General features: G+C 41.5%; 1 protein-coding gene across 1 annotated transcript; it reads right to left on the bottom strand.

Moving 5' to 3' along the window:
• Positions 1-2,223: 2,223 nt before the first annotated feature.
• On the bottom strand, positions 2,224-18,436 carry LOC119657194. Its single transcript, XM_038063998.1, has 6 exons — positions 18,071-18,436; positions 10,752-10,883; positions 10,513-10,665; positions 6,826-6,950; positions 3,139-3,245; positions 2,224-2,680 (listed from the first exon to the last, which is right to left on the bottom strand). Exons 1-6 carry the CDS (start codon positions 18,357-18,359, stop codon positions 2,356-2,358), a joined length of 1,131 nt encoding a protein of 376 aa, XP_037919926.1. The 5' UTR covers positions 18,360-18,436; the 3' UTR covers positions 2,224-2,355.
• Positions 18,437-19,573: the final 1,137 nt, after the last annotated feature.

Raw genomic sequence — 19,573 nt, 5'->3', positions numbered from 1 at the left:
TCACCGCGTAGGACAAATTTCACTTGCTTGAGATCACAATCGCTTCTGGGCGAATTCGCATCTTTGCCTTTTTCTTTGGCTTTTTATTACTAACTTTGGTCCATCCACCGTTTTCATTCCCCTTGGATTTTGACGATGTGATTGCCGGAGCTCGCATTTGGGGGACGTGCTTCCTTTCTTATGTGCTTTTAGTTCTGTTTTTCGGAACTGTTTGTATGGCCTTTATCCTCTTAGGCACTATTTCTCAGAGGATTCACATCTTTTTTTCCCCACTCTCTTGTTTGGTGGCAGGTTTATAGCAATACGGTTAGGTGTCACTTGGGTCGCCTGTGGAAGTGAGGAAATCACTGGCCCGCTGCGCAATAAATGGTGGCGGTTTCGTGAGAAGAAAGAAAAAATGATCTCAATTACGTGAATTCCAACCAATACGAATGTAGAAGAATTGTGGAGCCTAATTGAGGACACGATCCACAAAGCGGCCTCTGCAACCCTCGGGGTCACCAAGCCGGGTAAGCGGTACATCAATCGAGATACTTGGCTTTGGAATATCGAAATGAGGGTCCGTGCAAAAAATGCCTCTACCACAAGTCCTCGACGATAAAACGCTCGCCTATTGGCAAATTTATATTAATGCCAACTGAGAAGAAAAGAAAGCAATCGGTGTCACCCGAGCGGTCTATTACAAAGATCTCTACGATAAACTAAACACTCGGGATGGCGAGAGAGATTTGTATCGACTTGCCAAAAACCGAAACGAACGCACACAGGATATCGAACACTTCTGCTGCGTTAATGACAGGAACGGTACTTTGCTTATCGACCGTCGAGCCGCGACAGATAGATGGCGAGAATATTCGAGCAGATTTTAACTGAAGAATTTGTTCTTTCTCCACTTCTACAATCATTGCCGACATTTGGAGCAGTTCCATCTGTCAGCGCAACTGAAGTCGAGGGGGCAATAAAACGAATGAAATCGGGAAAAGCAACAGGACCTGGCGAAATCGCAGAGCTAGGGCCCAACACTGCGTATCAGTGAATTCGATAATCGGATTATTCAGGAAGGTAGAACACCATCTGACTGACAAGAAAATACCGCAGTTCCAATATGGAAAAAAAGGTAGTCGAGCAAAATATTCAAATTACCGTCCGATCCGGTCACTTTCCCATACCATGAAAATTTTTGAACGCATTCTTCACAACTATATGCGCGAAGATTTGTCAAGGACTTCGGAACTACTGACGCAATACACGGTGCGCGGTTACTCATGGGAAAACACCGTGTGAAGCATGGCCCCTTTACATTGCATTTCTGGATCTAGAGAAAGCGTTTGATCGTGTGCCACACGAACTCATCTGGTATGCTCAACGACAGCACTTACTGCTATAGGAACTCGGACGCTGGGTTCAATTGCACTACCACGATCCGAAAAGTAAAGTTCGAAATATGGCGGGTCAATTAAAACCGCTTCGTGCCTCTGTTGGCGTTCATCAAGGAAGCGCCCTCTCACCACTCCTTTTTGTTCTTGTTATGGACACTGCTGTGGCATCCAACGTCCAGCGCCCCATACACTGTTTTATGCAGATGATGTTTTCCTAGCCTCTTGCTTCACGTATTAGCGCAGCCTAGATGAAGTGGCATTCCACAACTGGTGTTATTTGTGATCGACGTATCAACGAACGTCTCAAATCTAAAATTTACCGTCCTGTTGCTCTCTATGGTTCTGAGTGTTGGCCGACTATAAGAGACAATGAACGGCGTTTTGCGGTAATGGAGACAATGATGTTGCCTTGGAATAGTGGCGTGACACGTTTTGATCACATCCGAAATCGGGATCGATATTGTGTTGCACCGATCGTGAAGAAATCGCGAGAGAGGCGTCTTCAATGGTATGGTCACGTAATTTGCGCTAACGAGAATTCACTTGCCAAGATTGGTCTGAACAGCGAAGTGGACGGTAAGCGACAAAAAGCCAGGCCGAAACAACGGTGGCTTGATACGTTGGATGGGTATCAAGGCTTTTGATAGAACCAAATGACATACCCGATCACGAAGAGCCGACCCCGCTTGTGAACGGGACAAAAGCTGAAGAAAAAGAAGAAGTCGTTATATCATTCCGCGGTTCTCCTCTTCTGGAAAACACCCGCATACTCCATGGGTTTCCTTTGAGAATTCTAAATAATACTCGTTACATCAAACTTAAGGAATACAGTCCAAACGAAGTGTTAGAAAAATAATACTTTTTATTTCGAGAGTAAATATCAAATAGAAACCCGTATTTATTTCGGCAATTTAAAAATTCGTTTACGTTGTCCATAAAAATAGGTACAGGAAAAATTTACTGGTAAAATTTCCATTTAAAACTTGGTTGTATCAAATTTGAAATTCATTATAATGTCATTCTTAAAGGGGATCTCACTAGTGCGGAAAGAGTTTGGCGCTTGGAATACTTTTATGTCTCCAAATTTGGCAATTGTTGGATTGACTAATGATTCAGTAGGGTAGTACCTTAAATAATAATTTCTTTCGGCCAAACCAAATTCTAGGTTACAATACATATATTTATTTGGTCCTTCGTGGCATTTCATTTTTATCTCTTCAGAGGCAGTAGCCCTGACTCTGTTGGCAAGGTCAATCGTAAGAATATATGATGGATCCTGTTTGGCGATTCGTAAATTATCACTGAAAATTGATGAATGTAAACATTATTAGGATATAACTGTAAACATATTGTGATGAAAATCGCTTCGGAAAAATATATGTGACGTCAATTGAAACCGTAGTAATGAAAATTAGCGAAGACACCGAAAGTATAGAACAGTAGGGCGAGTGTCAGTAAAAAGTTCCGTATCAAAGCGGCAAAGTAGTTCCTTAGGAAAGTATACGAGAGGTTTGAGACCCGTCCTCAAAGTCAGTCCAGTTCCAATCTAATGATACAAATCCACCGCAACAGGGTGTATAATTCTTACAAATATTGAGAGTTAGGTGATTTACGAAAGTCTCGGGGTTTCGAGTAAAGGGAACTTTGGAAGTGTCTGGTTTCTACCTCAACCAGTCCTAGTATGGAAGTCTCAATATTCAGCTAGACCGATAGCTGACAATTTCGTAGTATATGTATATGCATTATATGATTAACTTACCTGAATATTTCAAGCTTGGGTAGTTGGAAATTTGTTTCAGTGCTCTTTTTCATCAATTCATTGTGGCCTGATTTGGTATCGGTGAAAGTAGCCGGATTGTGCAATGTCTGAAATACCATAGTAAAATTATTTTCATATTTGTTAACTATTTAAGAAACAATTCAACCAACTTAAACATAGCAAAGACAACTACTGAACGGACACTGATATCATATTACAAACCAGTGAGGACTAATACTATCATTATCATCATAAACGATGCAACAACCGGTATCCGGTCTAGGCGTGCCTTTAGTAAGGACCCCAAAATCTTCTACGCAAGGTAGGGACAATTGGTAACCCCCGATGAATGCGCCAGACTCCACTGTAAGCGGCGCAAGAAGTGTAAAACCAACACATCAGTCGTGGGCAACGCTTTATTGTGTTCCGCCCTAGGGCCTATATCCCGCGTGAACTAGGATCGGTGTGCCTGTAGGTGATGAAATCAGCGAAAGAGATCCAACGAAGCTGGCCCCTCCCATAGGAATACGAACAAGAAGGCTTGAAACAAGAGGATGTATGTGCAAGGTGCAGTCTCATTTCTGACCGCTGCGATGGAAGTATCTTCCAAAGATGGGGGAATATCAGAGAGACAATTCAAAATCCACCGCGAGTGCCTGTGGAGCAAAATTCTGGAGCCTGGGACGAAGCCGACATTCAGGAATCAAGGTTTTCGCGATGGGCTCCTTCATTTGGGGTTCACTGGTGTTGCCTCATTTCGGCTATAGCAGGTAATCTCAACTTTCGGTTCTGGCGAACGGCTAAAGTTCACTGTTATGAATAGTGAAGTGTGCACGACAGAACATGTCGGATGTTAGATATTTGGGCCTCGAATGAAGGAAGGAGAAATCATTCGCATGTTAGGTTAACAGAACCCGGGTATTGACTTTAGACATAAAGTAAAGTAAAGTTCGTGAATGGAGAAGGAGGAGATTGAGCGGTTACCAATGAAAAAGTGAGAGCCGCCTTACTGTCGTTTGAACACTTCAAATCACTTGGCATGGATGGCATATATCCAGCGATGCTAAAGGAAAGTGTAGAGCTCTTGGAGCGATTGCTAAGAAACATTTTTCTCGCATGTCTTGCTCTGGGCTACGTGCTTCTCTCTTGTCAGAAGATTAAAATAGTATTTTCACGGAAAGACTATTCAAACCCAAAGAACTTCAAAAAGATCAGTTTGACGTCATTCTTTCTGAATTGTTTGGAAACACTGGATGAACGTTACATTCGTGGGAAGGCACTAAACTTCAACATGCTTAGCAACGTAGAAACTCTTGTGAGTTCCCTATTCATATTTTGTTTTCAAAGGCAGAGCATGCAACTTTAAAAGTTGAGTATGCAATGAGGATATTCGTGGACGTTAAGGGGGTACCATCAGATCGCACGGTGTCGATGATACTTTAATTAAGTGGATCTACCTTATGTTAACACAGATTATTGTGTGTGTGGGAGACAATCGCTAGCTAAAAGTTGCCCCAAGGAGGTGTGCTATCGCCACTGTAGAATATCTTGATAAATTCACTACTATGCGAACTGCCAGTACATGCCCAAGCTTATTCCGATGACGTAGCTGTCCTAGCAGTTGATGGACATCTCGGGACGGTGTGTGCGAATATAGACTATCTAATGACACTGACAATCCAATTGCTCATTCCGGTCCGGGTATGGTGGAAAATGATCCCTCTTTTGTTAAGGCATGCGAGATCACATTTCCTTCAACACTACAATGTCCAGGTATCCAGAGTAGTTCCACCGTATTTAATTTAGAAATAGTGTTCAATTTGTTTTTACATTTCTGAGTGATTTTGGAGGTGATCAAAAGACCACTGCCGCCCTCGGTGCTGCTTAACTATTGCTATAAGCCCAATCACAAGCTGTCATCATTAGGATCGTATGCACTTCAACCTGAGAAACAGTTGCATATTGTCACAAAGAAAAGGCCGAGAAAGGAAGACTCCTGCTCCAGTAACCTGTTCTGTTTTTGAGTCATCGGTGTAGAAGACCTCAATGTACCCCGCCTCGAATGCTTCTCCATATTTTCAACAGATATATGGGGATCGGAAAATGAGAAGCCATTGTAAAAACTGGATTCAGTTCTTCCAAAAACTCTTCCAATACTCTGTACCCACAACTTCGTTGTTTCCCCGTGCATCGAAGTTAAATATATCCAAAGGATGCAAATTGTGTAGTGCATCTAGAGATTGGCCAGACTTTGTTTTCATGGCACCCCAAATATGCAGGCACACAGTTCTTCGCAGTACAATTAGTTTCCAGTGAAAACTTTTTGTCTCACCTTAACGAGAACATGGGCCTAATGATAACAACATATCCACATTACTACATGAGGCCCATGTCACCATGTTGAGACACTAGCCCGTCTGCATATCTTATAGGTTGAGACTTTCATCTCTATCTCTGCAGCTTTTTATCTAGAATTGAAGGGTTGAAGGGTTGTACCCTCATCCTGTCAAAACCTAACAATTGCGAACTACTCCGTCTGAGTGCTCAGAGGCTATGTTTCTCCCCCACCTCAAACCCACACACAGACGCAACACATGGAACTCCAAACAACCTGATTTTGTGCTGGGGTCCAACAATTCGATATTCCTAAATGCTGTATGGCCTCCTAGCCTACACCATCGTTGCATCCGGGGCAGACACCATGACCGGATTTATGGAATCGTCCATCCTCATGTAGAGTTCAAAAATTCTTCGAAAAATTCTTACCTCAAACGCAGATAAGAGTTTCCAATTTTTCTTGGTAAGAACTCAAGTGTCTGGATAGCTGCGTGGTTAGAGCGCAAGGCTGTCGTACGGAAGGTCGCGGTTCAAATCTCACTGGTGGCAGTGCAATTTGTATCGTGATTTGACGTCGGATACCAGTCGACTCAGCTGTGAATGAGTACCTGAGCCAAATCAGGGTAATAATCTCGGGCGAGCTGTCGACCACATTGCCTCCTAGTGTACCGTTACGGTCTTGAATGAAGTGCTCTAACACACTTCAAGGCCCTGATCCAACATGGATTGTTGCGCCAACGATTATTATTATTATTATTAAGAACTCAAGTCTCCGAGGAATACCTGAGTACCGAGAAGATCATTGTCTTGTACATTAGGAGATTTGACCCTTTTTCTTCTTCTTTAACTTTTGTTCCGCGCAGAAGCGGGGTCGATTCGTCTTGATCGATTTGCTATTTTGCTCTGTTAGATGCCTAATCTGGATGCAATGAGGAGGCTTTCAGATCCCCACCCAGCGTATCAAGCCACTGTTTTTTCGCCCGGCATTTTGGCCGTTGATCATTAACTTTGTTGTTCAGACCAATCTTGATAAGTGAAGTCTTGTTATCCCGAATAACATGACCATACCATCGAAGACGTCTTTTCTTTTAAAGAAGTTTAGGAATTTTTTCAGAGGCTTGGAAATCTAAGTTCAGCATGCGTAACATAACACAGGTTTAATAATTGTTTTATAGACACGGAGTTCGTTTTCATATTGGTGTACACTGCCAGTTGCGATGAGTTAAGGAGCAGCTTACCTATGGTAGTCATAGGCATTTTTCTGATATATATATCTTAGGGTGCAGTCAATTTAGGCGAAAACCAAAACTTAGATATAAAGTTAACAAAAATGAAATGCAATGTTCTTACCATATTATAGTGTAGGTTAATTTTCACTTCCGATTTTTGACGGGCTAATAAATTGATTCTGAATGAAATATAAACCACTGGATAAGCATGTTCATCTGGAATCCCAACAGCAGTGGGATTGTCAGCTGGAAAATAAAAAATAAATAAATAAATTTTTGAAAGTAGAATGAGCAACAAAAATAAAAATGCAACCCAAAAAAAAAAAATAATTAGGAAATTCTGAGCCACTCTATTTCCGGAAAACTGATCAAAAATTGGCCACAGATTGGACTAATACTGATTGAAGAAGAATAGACATTTTGAGTAAGCGTGGACTTTTTGATTACAACTTTCCCAATCCTTTAATATCAAAGATTTGTTTTTGGAACGTCTAAACCATGTTTGATAGTGATATCAATTTCGCGTGAATGTTCATTTCCTTCAACCGAATAGACATTCTAAGCCCAAATGGGGGGAGATGGTCAATTTCTGGTAAACTCTCCTTTCCCTCATGGGACAATGTACTTCTATTCTCTGGGATATCTTTGGAAATTTTCTGATTTTCGATGCTAATGCTATTTTGATATGTAAATCTATTTGATCTCGAGATGTTAGTCCGCACTGTGTAGTTTCACAAAAATATAATACCATGCACAAGCAAGGGACCTTCGATATAGAAGAAAGAGACTTTACCGTGACAAAATCCGATAAAAGCGATACTTTCTATGAAAATCCTCACATAGCCCACGAATGATTAAATGATTGACAAAGAACAGTGTATCAAATAAGCCATATTATCATAAGATGCAGGAATCATATTTTAAATAAGATGAAAAAAACGGGAACACCACTGGTGATCACATACCTTGACCCCTCAAGTTTTGTCCGCGACCTTTAACGGGCTACTCGCTAAGCGAGCAGTAAAATCCTCGAGGTGTCCGAGTAAGTTGTTCTGACTGACTAGCTGCCCGTATAATTTGAGTCCTAATCTTGAGAAAGTTTTTCTTTGGAGAACCAACCGCGACCGACACACGCCCGGACACATTGGGAGTCCTCGGTGCTTCCTGGTGATGTCAATGGGGTGATGTGAACCTAGCCATTGGTAGTTGGTAGTTGTGGCGTGTATCAAGAACTCTGGTTGGGTAGTGTGCATTGAACCAATATTATCAGCCCGCGTCACCCCGAGCTCCGATCCTGAGTTTCGGGATTAGCAGCCTCAACGAACCAGGGTAGGGGTTTTTGTCCCCGAGGATACACCCGTTCCAGACTATTGCGGCCCGCTCCCTTGTATACATGGAGTACAAAAATAATCGATAAAATAATAGGAAGGACAAAAGTGTTGACTGCGTTTGGTCGCAGTACGAAAATGCGTCCTTCATCGCAGCACCCAACGAAAGAGGCAGCAAGAACTGAAAAAGCGGGATATGCACGAACAGGCCTTCGGAATGTTTTCGGAAAAAGGCCTGAGAAATTCGATGAGACTGAGCTGGTGGACTCGGACATAAGCCGAATAGGAGCGCAATTTACTGTCCTTGTTAGAATCGAAGAGGAAAGGCTTATCAGAAAATGCACGCCAATTGTAGAGCTCAAGTAGTCTGCACCCTTCCTCTAGAAAAACATCAGCGAAAGTATGAAAAACATGAATGCCCAGAGGCAGTTAATATTCAGATAAGCATCACCTCTGCAAATTTTGGAACCCAAAAACTTGTTATGGCGAAAGTTGCAGATCAATACGCGAGGAAACTCCTTAACAAAATGGGTTGAATAGTATGTAGGGAACGAATGCGGATAGCCTCCACCAATTGTGGTGCTTAGACCATGGGCACAGGGCACACGCCTGACAAAAGAATACTCGCGGCTACGGCGGTCATAGAGTGAAGAACTGCAACAAAAAGGAGAGTTGGGTTCCTTGCGGGGATCATCGGGTTCGGAGCGGAACTGGGAAAGGCTGATACGCTGTTAGCCGATTCGCATGCTACAAGCCAACATACACCGGAGTGCAACTGTTCAGGTACTTAGCTTCATGGAATCTCAACTTACCAGTTGGCACTGCCATCTGGCTTCGGGACCGTACTTGACTTTCAGTTGTTGCCGAAGACCGAGAGGATTATAGCTTTGCCTGGATTCGTTGTTTATGAATAAAATTTTTTAGCGTTTATCTGAATGACACGATGTCGAACTTTCGACACAGGTTCGATGCTTTGGAGGACACCATTTTGGGCACAGATGGGCGGATTCTAGTAAGAGGTGACATTAAAGCTAGGACGCTTTAGTGGGGCATACCCCACCCAGAGTCCAGAGGGAAACGCGTCTTGGAAATGACGGTGAGAACGCCAAAGGATTGCAAAGGAAGCCGTCTGTATCATTGCACCGTCGATGTACAAGTCACGAGTTCTGGAAACTTCTCGGCAAGTGACCATCAATATATCGCGCCCGAAGTAGTGGTTCTGCTTGCGCCAAGCGCCGCGAAGGTGAACATTGAGATTTCCATCACTCCGGGGGTGGTAGCGTTACAGCTGACAATGTCGTAAATTCAGTAATGAACCTGATAAGCCCGCGGACCTTCTATGTATTGGTAGAAGGTTGAAAGCAGGAGGAGGCACAACATTGACTGCTCGAGAGGAGGTATGCAACACAAAATTACGCTCAGCTAAAAGAAGACTGCACAATACAATAAACAAAAGAAAAGTTCGCTGCTAGCAGGACTTAGTCGACAAGGTGAATAGGATTGTGTGGAGCCTTGGATATAAAATTGTTAATCGGAAAATCGGGGCCAGATCACGTTGCACCCTAAACATCTCATAGGGATTGATAACAACAGTCCAGAATGTATCGTGGGCTACCTTGCTGGTGGTATGCCGGCAGAAGTATATAAAGTGAGATTTCACCATCGGCCAAATATGCTGATCGGCGCATTTAACGCTTGCCTGAAGTAGGGCATTTTCCCGTGGCATTGGATGGTGACATGGCTTGCGCTAATCAGCAAAGCGAAAGGACACCATGACCATTTTGTATGACATGGGCGGGAAAGTGCTCGAAAACCTCTAATCCCCAAGATAGTTCGATATAGAGCGGGAAGATCCACGATAGATGCAGTTATCGAGATTGTGGATACGGTTCATCGAGTTGAGGCACACAACGCTTGATGTCATAAATGCTTTCAATTCCGTTGAATGGACAGATACTCCAAGCCCACTAAAAAATCGTTCTACGTGCCGAGCTATCACTTGTGGATAATCTTGAAATAACTCCCTGCTCCTTCTATAGTTTGCTAAGATTCTACATGCCAAAAGAGTCGCGCTTGGTCGGTTATGCGGATGATGTTTCGGGACCCACACCCTGCTTCAGATAGCCTCAGAGAAATGGCGTGAACCAACTAGCTGGGAATATCGAAAAGGTGGAAGGAGAAAGGTTATCCATTGAGATCTTAAGAAAGATTCTATGCAGAATCTGTTCATATCAAACCCTTATTTCTGAACATCTCGAACAACGTTAAACCGCCGCGTTTATTATTATCCATGAATGTTTCAGTTTTATAATCTTTACAATAAATGTCTCCAAACGAAGCACCGATGTGAACATCTACGGATCATATCAATATTGAAACCAAGAGGGTGCTCCATAGGGCTCCAAAAGCTTATTCTTCACCTATACGACAGCAGTCGTTACATTTTTTTATCCTAAAATTTTTAATTTGAAAAAAAATACCTCGAAGAAGAGGTCTCTCTGCACAATTGAAGTAAAACTGGCCCAGAACACTTGCTCGCGTTGTAAAACTGATGAATTTGGGTTTCAGTGAAGTTTCCGGAAATCTCAGTAACGGGTAGGGTCTCTTCGATACAAATAATTGTACTTCGCCATCTACATATGGGAAATAAGAAAAATTTAAAAAACATATATTTATTATTATCTAAGAGAAAATATCTGAAATTCAACCTTTCGTTTACCTTCTTTCAAAATGAGAACCACTGGCACTGCGACCTTGCTCGAAAGATGCAACTTTTCTTCAGTTCGAACTTTCTGCGATCCATCTTGGCTGGTTTTAAATATAGCTGCTGGTGGATTTCCAGTGTTGAGCCCTGAATTATTAAATTTGAATTCGAGTTAGATTTTGGAATATGTTAATGAAATCAAGAAGTATTGTTTTTCTCTGAAAATAAGTGGGGCAAACATGGGTGCGTACTGGGGCGGATGGAGATGGGGGTTTCCCCTTTCGACTCTGTTATTCACGACCAGATCTCTTGCGAAAGTTACTTCCTCATTGTGGTTGATACCTTAAATTGCCGCGGAGTTACACGTTTTTCCTACTAAGTGCTAAATAGGTCCCGCAGCCAAGCTTACTAGTGGCTTCCCTGTGCACAGAATGATGATTTGTTGGAATTAATTATATTATGGTATCGTAGTTCAAGAATATCGCACGAAATAGTTTCAACTTTCGTACTGGAAAATAAATGATTCTCCAATCGTTTGACGATAGCTGATTCCTCCGCTCGTGTAGATCTTTGAAGATGATTGCAATACGGATGAGATTAGCTTGAACCCATCTCATACCTCACCGTTCTTGCCTTGTCCTCTTAACCTTTTACTGATTCCTATGAGGTAGATCTGGTTTGATGGAAGTTTTCGAAGAGTTTCAAGCCATCTGAAAGATTTTGTGCTAAAAGAGCCTAAAAGTTAAGTGATCTAAACTTACAAATACTTAAAAACCTTCAATTGCTGTCCCAATTCCCATAAAGCACTGTCTCCGCTTATATATCCAAGTAAATTATGGCTAACAACCGCCCATTGGAACATATGGATGACAAGAACCAGCAACTAAAATGTCCAGGATCTCGATGAAATTGTGAGATTAATATTATATTCAAATATCGCGGCAACAATAGCTGCTTTATAGCAGGTTTTTGCTTCAATTTCAACCAAGTCATTCTATTCATATTGTTCATTGACATATAAGTTATCCCAAGGCCCATCACCTATAATAACCGGCACAGCCTAGATTACTGCAGCTCTTGCAAGGTCATGAAGTAAAATACGTGCGGTCATGACAACTTCATCATCATCCATGGCGCAACAACCGGTATACCCGATCTAGGTCTGCCTTAATAAGGAACTCCAGTCATCCCGGTTTTGCGCGGAGGTCCACCAATTCGATATGCCTAAAAGCTGTCTGGCGTTATGACCTACGCCATCGCTCCATCTCAGTCAGAGTCTGTCTCGTCTTCTTTTCCTACTATACATGACTGGCAAGATCATTGTCCTGTACAGTAAAAGTTTTGACCGCATGGTGAGACGTTTTGACGGAACAGTTTTCGTAAGCTGAAATATTCTCTGTTGGCAGCCAGCAAATGTGCGCGGATTTCATCGTCATAACTGTTATCGGTTGTGATTTTCGACCCTAGATAGGAGAATTTATCAACGGTCTGTAGTCTCTTATCTTTATTCTTCCCATTTGACCAGTGTTTGATGTTGGTGGTTGGTTTTTGGTGCTGACGTTGCTACCATATACTTTGTCTTGCTTTCATTGATGTGCAGCATTTTCGTGGAAACGGCTACATCTATCAATACCACATTGAATGGACATATGTAGATTGTGAAATATCACGAATCCATTGAAACTCATTGTTTTGTTCTAAGTATAATTGGGGTCTACATAGAAGCGAAAAGGGGTTAAGTGATAGTGCTAAGTGATAGTGTTAAGTGATAGCCTTGTCGGCCTAAACCCAGGCTCTTCTTTGGACATGGATTGATTTGGATACCACAATCAAAGCCTCTCCGTGACTGCAACTAATGGGTGCGGCGGCCGAGTTGTACAGAGCAACTTCATGCTTAGACCTACAAGGAGCTCTGCCCGCCATATGAGGGCAACCACCATGAAATTCCCACAAGAGGGCCAATCGCAAATAACCAGGTCGACAAAACATCCCCCAGGGATTCTTCTGAGGCATTTGCTCTCAGAGGGCCACCCGGGTTCCCATGGCACGATATAACATCTGATGGGTCTTCGTGACAAAATCTACTTTAATCCAGCCATTAAAGCCGAAAATCAGGCGCGACCTGCGAATTCTTATTAGTCAAGACCGATTGATATGAAAGTTGGGTTGATGGTAGAGGGTCGGTTTTTAAGTTATTCATGTTCAAACATGTTTTTTTTTCATTGAAAAAATTAATGCTTTCCAAGGGTTTTTCGTAGATAACTCAAAAACCATACATTTCATGTAGAAATGATATTAAGCAGAAAGAAAGCATATTAGCTAGCAAAAAGAATGGATTTTTTATTTTTTCTATAGGCACAATATGCATAAAGTTATGACTCGTAAAATGTAAATTCGTAATGTCTAAAAAAAATTAGTAATTTCAAGGTAAAAAAAAGGGAAAATCAGTAACTTTTGGTAGAAATTGATCTAAAGCACTTCTAAAGTGCTTGAAAAGGCCTTTAAAGTGAGGTACAATAGAAGTCAGTGGGATGAATACGAAGCTATGATCAAAATAATGTAATTACCTGAATTTTTTATATAAAAATCAATCAAAACAAAACGGGGGTTTCTCATATAAATTGAAAATAAATCGAATCCTTTGAGAATCTTCTGTATTTAACCCCTTACAATAAATTCTGGAAATTTGGTTAATATTACCCCAAAGTGGTTTTTTTTTCTATTTTTCCAGAAAAACCATTTTTTTTAAAAAACATCCCAAAAAATAAAAATGATGGTGCTTACTGCTTACTGATATTTAAGTGAGAGAAAGGCCACATTTTCATATTTTACAATTTCCGCTATCTTTTTAAGGTTTTGTTTTACACAAAACCTTATTAAAATCGATTCATTGTCTGTCTGCCTGCCTGTCATACGCAGTTATCTCCAAAACGGTTAAACCGATCCCCACGAAATTTGGTGGACATATGGGAACTATGAAATCCCACGCATACAGTGAACGACATAAATTTACGTGCAGTTTAAAGAGGATCCTCATATATGTAAAGGGGGATGTAAAATCGATATATATATCGAATGATAGGTCTCAATGAGTACTTTCCGAATCTGATATTAGTTTTGACGTGACTTATTTACCTATTTTCCGAAACTACCCAACCGAAAAATCCGAAAAAAATCAGGGTGGTGTGTTTAGATGATATCTAGGCCTCGAAATATGTCCCATTCCGATATCTGCTCTGAGTTTCTTGAGTTGCTTGAGTTTCTTTAACATTTCGCGTCATCAGATGTTGCTCTTATCAGTAATCTTTTTCGGCGCTTCTTTTATTGCGTACATTCAGAAAAAAATCTACTACTGATCGCAAAATGGTCAATCCGATTGAAACCCAAACTCTGTGCTGGAACAATATGCCATCAATGAGGAGGAGATGGAAGTGCCAGAAATTCGCCAACCTCCTACCATCATCATTACGGTCAATAAGGCCGTGCCTCCGCGTGACATGTCCCAGCAAAGTGTCGTGAAAGCGCACATTGGCATTCAAATCACAATGTCATCTCTAGGACGGTATTTAACATATTAAATTCGAATTCCCGTTTTGGAGGGGAGGAGTCAGATTACACGTTGGTTTTGTAACATGTTATATTTACTTTTTACTGGTGATTCGTAGTATATTACACTATTTTCGAATTTCTCTGAAAGTTAACACTGAAGCCATCCACAACACAGCCCTCCGCAACACCTATAAGAGGAAAATGGATGCCGCAATAACCGCAGTCAACAGAGATCCAGGAGATGAAACATCAATAAATGATCTTCACAATCACCTGAAGAACGTTATCATAAATACGCTAAACAAACATACTTGGCCCCAGTCGAAGTGATGAATTTAAGTTGGCAACGGAATGGAAGAATGCTGCATACCGAATAACGTTGCATTCACAAAGGACGCGGGCACGCGGGGAGACTTATTACGAACTCAGTCGAGCAGAGAAGCGACTTCACAGACGGAAAAAGGAAGCTTGGGAGAACCAACAGGTCGGTGAACTCGAAAGGCACAAGGAGCAACCGCACCAGGGGCGTAAGTTTTACCAACAGGTCAGCAGGATGGAGCCTTACACACCTAGATGTTCATCCTGCCGAGATAAAGAGGGAAATCTGATCTCCGACAGAATGGGCATATTGGAGCGATGGGTTGAGTACTTTGATGAACTACTGAACAACCAGAACATCGGCGAGTATAAAAGAAACAGTCCGTGCAATTCATCGGCTAAAAAATCATAAGTCGACAGGAGCCGATGGAATTACAGCCGAATTGGTTAAATATGGAGGCGACCAGTTACACCAAATGGTTCATCAACTTGTGCTCAAGGTGTGGGACAGCGAATCCTGACAATTGGCAGCGAGGCATTATTTGTCTCTTACATAAAAGGAGATATCACACATTGCAGCAATTATAGAGGTATCACATTGCTGAGTATCATCTATAAGATATTCTCCGCTATTTTGCTAAGCCGGATAGCCCCATACGCTCAAAACATTATTGGCTCATACCAAAGAGGCTTCACTCCAGGCAAATCAGCAACAGATCAGATTTTCCCTCTGCGGAAAGCGATGGAAAAACTGTTGGAATATGGACATCAGTTGAACAATCTATTCATCGATTTTAAAGCCGCCTATGATAGCATAGCCAGGGTAACACTGTACACGGCCATGAGAGAATTCGGTATCCCGACGAAATTAATAAGACTGACTATGCTGACCCTGACCAATGTGCGAGGCCAGATAAAAGCAGCAGGAGACCATTTAACATCAACAACGGTCTAAGACAAGGGGATGCCCTATCATGCATCGTCTTTAACCTGACCCTGGAGAAAGTGATCCGTGGTGCTGAGGTAAATGTTATCTACTGACGATATCGACATCATGGGAAGAACTACCCGAGACATACAAACTGCCTTCATCCAGATCGAGCAGGCGGCGCGAAATCTGCGGCTGCACATCAATGAAGGCAAGACAAAATATATGGTGGCAACGTCAGCACCGAAAACCAACCAACCAACAACATCAAAGCGCACTGGTCAAACGGGAAGAATAAAGATAGGAGACTACAACTTTGAGACCGTTGATAATTTCTCCTATCTAGGGTCGAAAATCACAACCACTAAAAGCTATGACGATAAAATCCGCACACGGTTGTTGACTGCCAATAGAGCCTATTTCAGCTTACAAAAACTGCTTCGCTCGAAACGTCTCACCATAGAGTCAAAGCTCTTACTGTACAAGATGATGATCTTGCCATTCCTTATATATTCCTTGGAGGGTTTTTAGCAAGAAAAATTGCGAACTGTTGGCCGCATTCGAGTGAAGAATCCTCCGAGGAATTTTTGGCCCCCTATATGAGGATGGACGATTCCGTAGCCTACATAACAACGAAATCTATGAGCGATATCAAGACCGTCTGGTTGTGGATAAAATCCGGTTCAATAGGTTACGGTGGGCGGGACTTAAACCACATTGATGAGGATGATCCAGCCGGAAAGACTATAAGGGCAATATCTATGGTAGAAAAAGAATTCAAGGCAAACCCTGCCTAAGATGGAGCGATGACGTAGGTCAGGAGGCCAGATAGCTTTTAGGGATATCGAATTCGTGGACCTCAGCGCAAAACCGGGATGTCTGGAGTTCCTTATTAAGGCAGGGCTAGACCGGATACCGGTTTTTGCGCCGTTAATGATGATGATGATTTCCGAATTTTACCGTAAAACCCCTTGAAACTTATCTTAAAATTATAAAATTCAATAGAAGCTCAAGGCTATTGGAAAGTGCAAGCGGAATTATACTACATATTACTAACAAAGTAGAGTTGCTATAATTAGATCAAAGAGAATTTAATGAGGCAGGATAGAATGCCAGTATCATGTCCACATTCTCGTCCTAATTAGTACAGTACAGCTCCGCTCTCGTAGTTGATAAATCCCATCATCTTACTTGGTCCTCACTTGTAGAACATCTTATCTAGTTGCCTGAAATTATTTATCCCTCCCAAAAACGAGCCTTCTAGCAAACCTTCCTATCGAGGAAGACGTGAACACTACAAAGTCGTTGGCTTTGAACGATAACTAAAGTTACATCCAAAAATGCTCGAATCTGGGTTCTTACTCTAATTAGATTAGATCAAGGTACTAACCAAAGGATCTCAATCCATTCCAATGGCCTTAATGACGAGTAAAAGATTGACGCTGAGTCATGCATTTATATTTGCAAAAATATTGACTGTTAGGCTAGAACGTGTTTTTGCCTTATCTCTTTACATGTGTATTTTTCAGTCTCTCAAACAATAGTGACTCTTCTTACCTCCGTTTCCCATCAGGCTTGTGACCTTCTTCGACGGAGTCAAGGATGGATAAAAATGGATATAATATTGGATACAACTAGCAGGTTAGTCTGCCATGAAATTTGCTTCCATTGATATCCTAAGCTTTCTAATTCGCTGATATACATTCATATGTATCATTGGTTATTTTACGGAAATGATGTGATATTGCATTTTCTTGTTGGTATTCGATTTTAGCATGCTTCGCTCAATGACCATTTGTGTATCTAGTCACACGCTACAGATTGCTCATATTCAAATGCTGGCTCCTCTCATACGTACATATGCACGGGTATATACGAATATATTAGTTAATTATACTCCGGGAGTAATAAACCGGCTTCAGTTCATCTTTATTATAGATGATACAAAGCGTCGTCAATGCCTCAAAACAAGAAATGCTCCCAACATATGTATTGAATCAGCTTGGGGTTACCCACATAAACAGTCAACAGATGATCGATAGACGATAGATTACGGAAATTGCGCCAAAGATTTCTTTGATATAAAATTCAAGCGTGAATCTCATTTAATCACGACTTAAAAGCGTAGGTTTGGCAAAAACCTTATTGAAAAGTCATTTGCGCATCAAGTTAGTCATTGATATGAATTCATCCTAGAAGTATCCAGTGGCGAGTTGCGAAAATCCTGGTTATTAACACTGCACATATATATATATGTTATAGAAGCACGTTGGCGTCCACAAGACTTTGAGTAGATCCACAGATTCAATGGATCCATGCATAAGTTCAACCCAGGGTTTGCGTTAGAAAACAAGTTACCTGCAGATTCCTTGAAGTGAGGTTTCGATTTATTTGAATTGAACTGAAATTACGAACTGGAAACCCGAAGCCCCATTCAATAGGAGCAGATGAAGGTTCAGTACCACCACTTTACATACGTTTTAATACACTTCACAAGTAGGTTTAAGAAAATTCGAAAACGTTTGAATCACACACTCACCAAATTCAAAAAGTTTACTATTCGTCTGCACACTATCAGTTTCAGTCAAAACAATGTAAATCTCGCGGTCCCCTTGTATGAAGAATTTGTATCTAAAAGTCTCGTTTTCCAACTTTTCATTAAATAGATAGTCCAAATTGAAAAAGTTTATGTTTCTATCCGCTCTCGTTCGAAACTCCTGGCAATTGGATAGGTCGACCTCGTCTTCAGTCTTGTCCACACTTAATACGTCTTCAAAACACGCGGATAGTGCAAATAAAAACAACACCACAATCAGTGAGGAACTCATCTTAACAAATATTCTAGCGGAAAATCAAGAAAGATACTGTCGGCTAGCAGCAGTTAAGATCTCTTATATATGAACCAAAGAACAGGAATCATCAGTTCTCAAGTCTGGTAAAAAACACAGCAGTCGCTTTGGTGCTGGGTGCTTGAGGTTATCTCATGCCGTAACAGAAGTGTGAATCCGCTTGCCTGCCCGACTGTGAATAATTATATGTATAGATACTTATAGAATCATTTCGCTTTCTTTGGTATTTAATTGCATTTTCCAGATTCTGTAGAAACTTTGAGCTTTTTGTTCGAACTTCTTCATAATTTTTTGTTAGCATTTCACTTCGTAGCTGGCCATTAACCATTTCAAAAACATGCAGTCTTTGACACGTGCGCTTTTTAGATAGTTTTGGCTATCCAAAATTTGTGATTCCCCCATTTTTAAAAAGATTTATATTATTATATGTACATATATAGATAACTTTTGAAATGTTTGCTCACGTCATTGATTAAAAAGCTTGACTTGGAAAAGGGGCTCGTCATTTTGTTCTTTTTGCAATGATGATACACCGGTGATATTCGCATGAGTCAAGAATCTACATCCCGACTCTATTTGGTTTTTAGGATTTTACACTTTTAATATAAATTAATATAAATTCATCTAACTACTTATTGTTGTTCATATCATCATCATCAACGGCGCAACAACCAGTATCCGGTCTAGACCTGCCTTAATAAGGAACTCCAGACATCCCGGTTTTGAGCCGAGGCCCACCAATTCGATATCCATAAAAGCTGTCTGGCGTCCTGGCCTACGCCATCGCTCCATCTTAGGCAGGGTCTGCCTCGTCTTCTTTTTCTACCATAGATATTGCCCTTATAGACTTTCCGGGCTGGATCATCCTCATCCATACGGATTAAGTTACCCGTCCACCGTAACTCATTGAGCCGGATTTTATCCATAACCTGACGGTCATGGTATCGCTCATAGATTTCGTCGTTATGTAGGCTACGGAATCGTCCATCCTCATGTAGGGGACCAAAAATTCTCCGGACGATTCTTCTCTCGAACGCGGCCAAGAGTTCGCAAATTTTCTTGCTAAGAACCCATACGGCAAGATCATAGTCTTGTACAGTAAGAGCTTTGACCCTATGGTGAGAGCGTTTCGAGCGGAACAGTTTTTGTAAGCTGAAATAGGCTCTGTTAGCTGCCAACAACCGTGCACGGAT

This window comes from Hermetia illucens, chromosome 5, assembly GCF_905115235.1.
Source record: "Hermetia illucens chromosome 5, iHerIll2.2.curated.20191125, whole genome shotgun sequence".
Taxonomy (NCBI): Eukaryota; Metazoa; Arthropoda; class Insecta; order Diptera; family Stratiomyidae; genus Hermetia; species Hermetia illucens.
The sequence above is the reverse complement of the archived record's forward strand: the minus strand, read 5'-3'. Positions and strand labels throughout refer to the sequence as shown.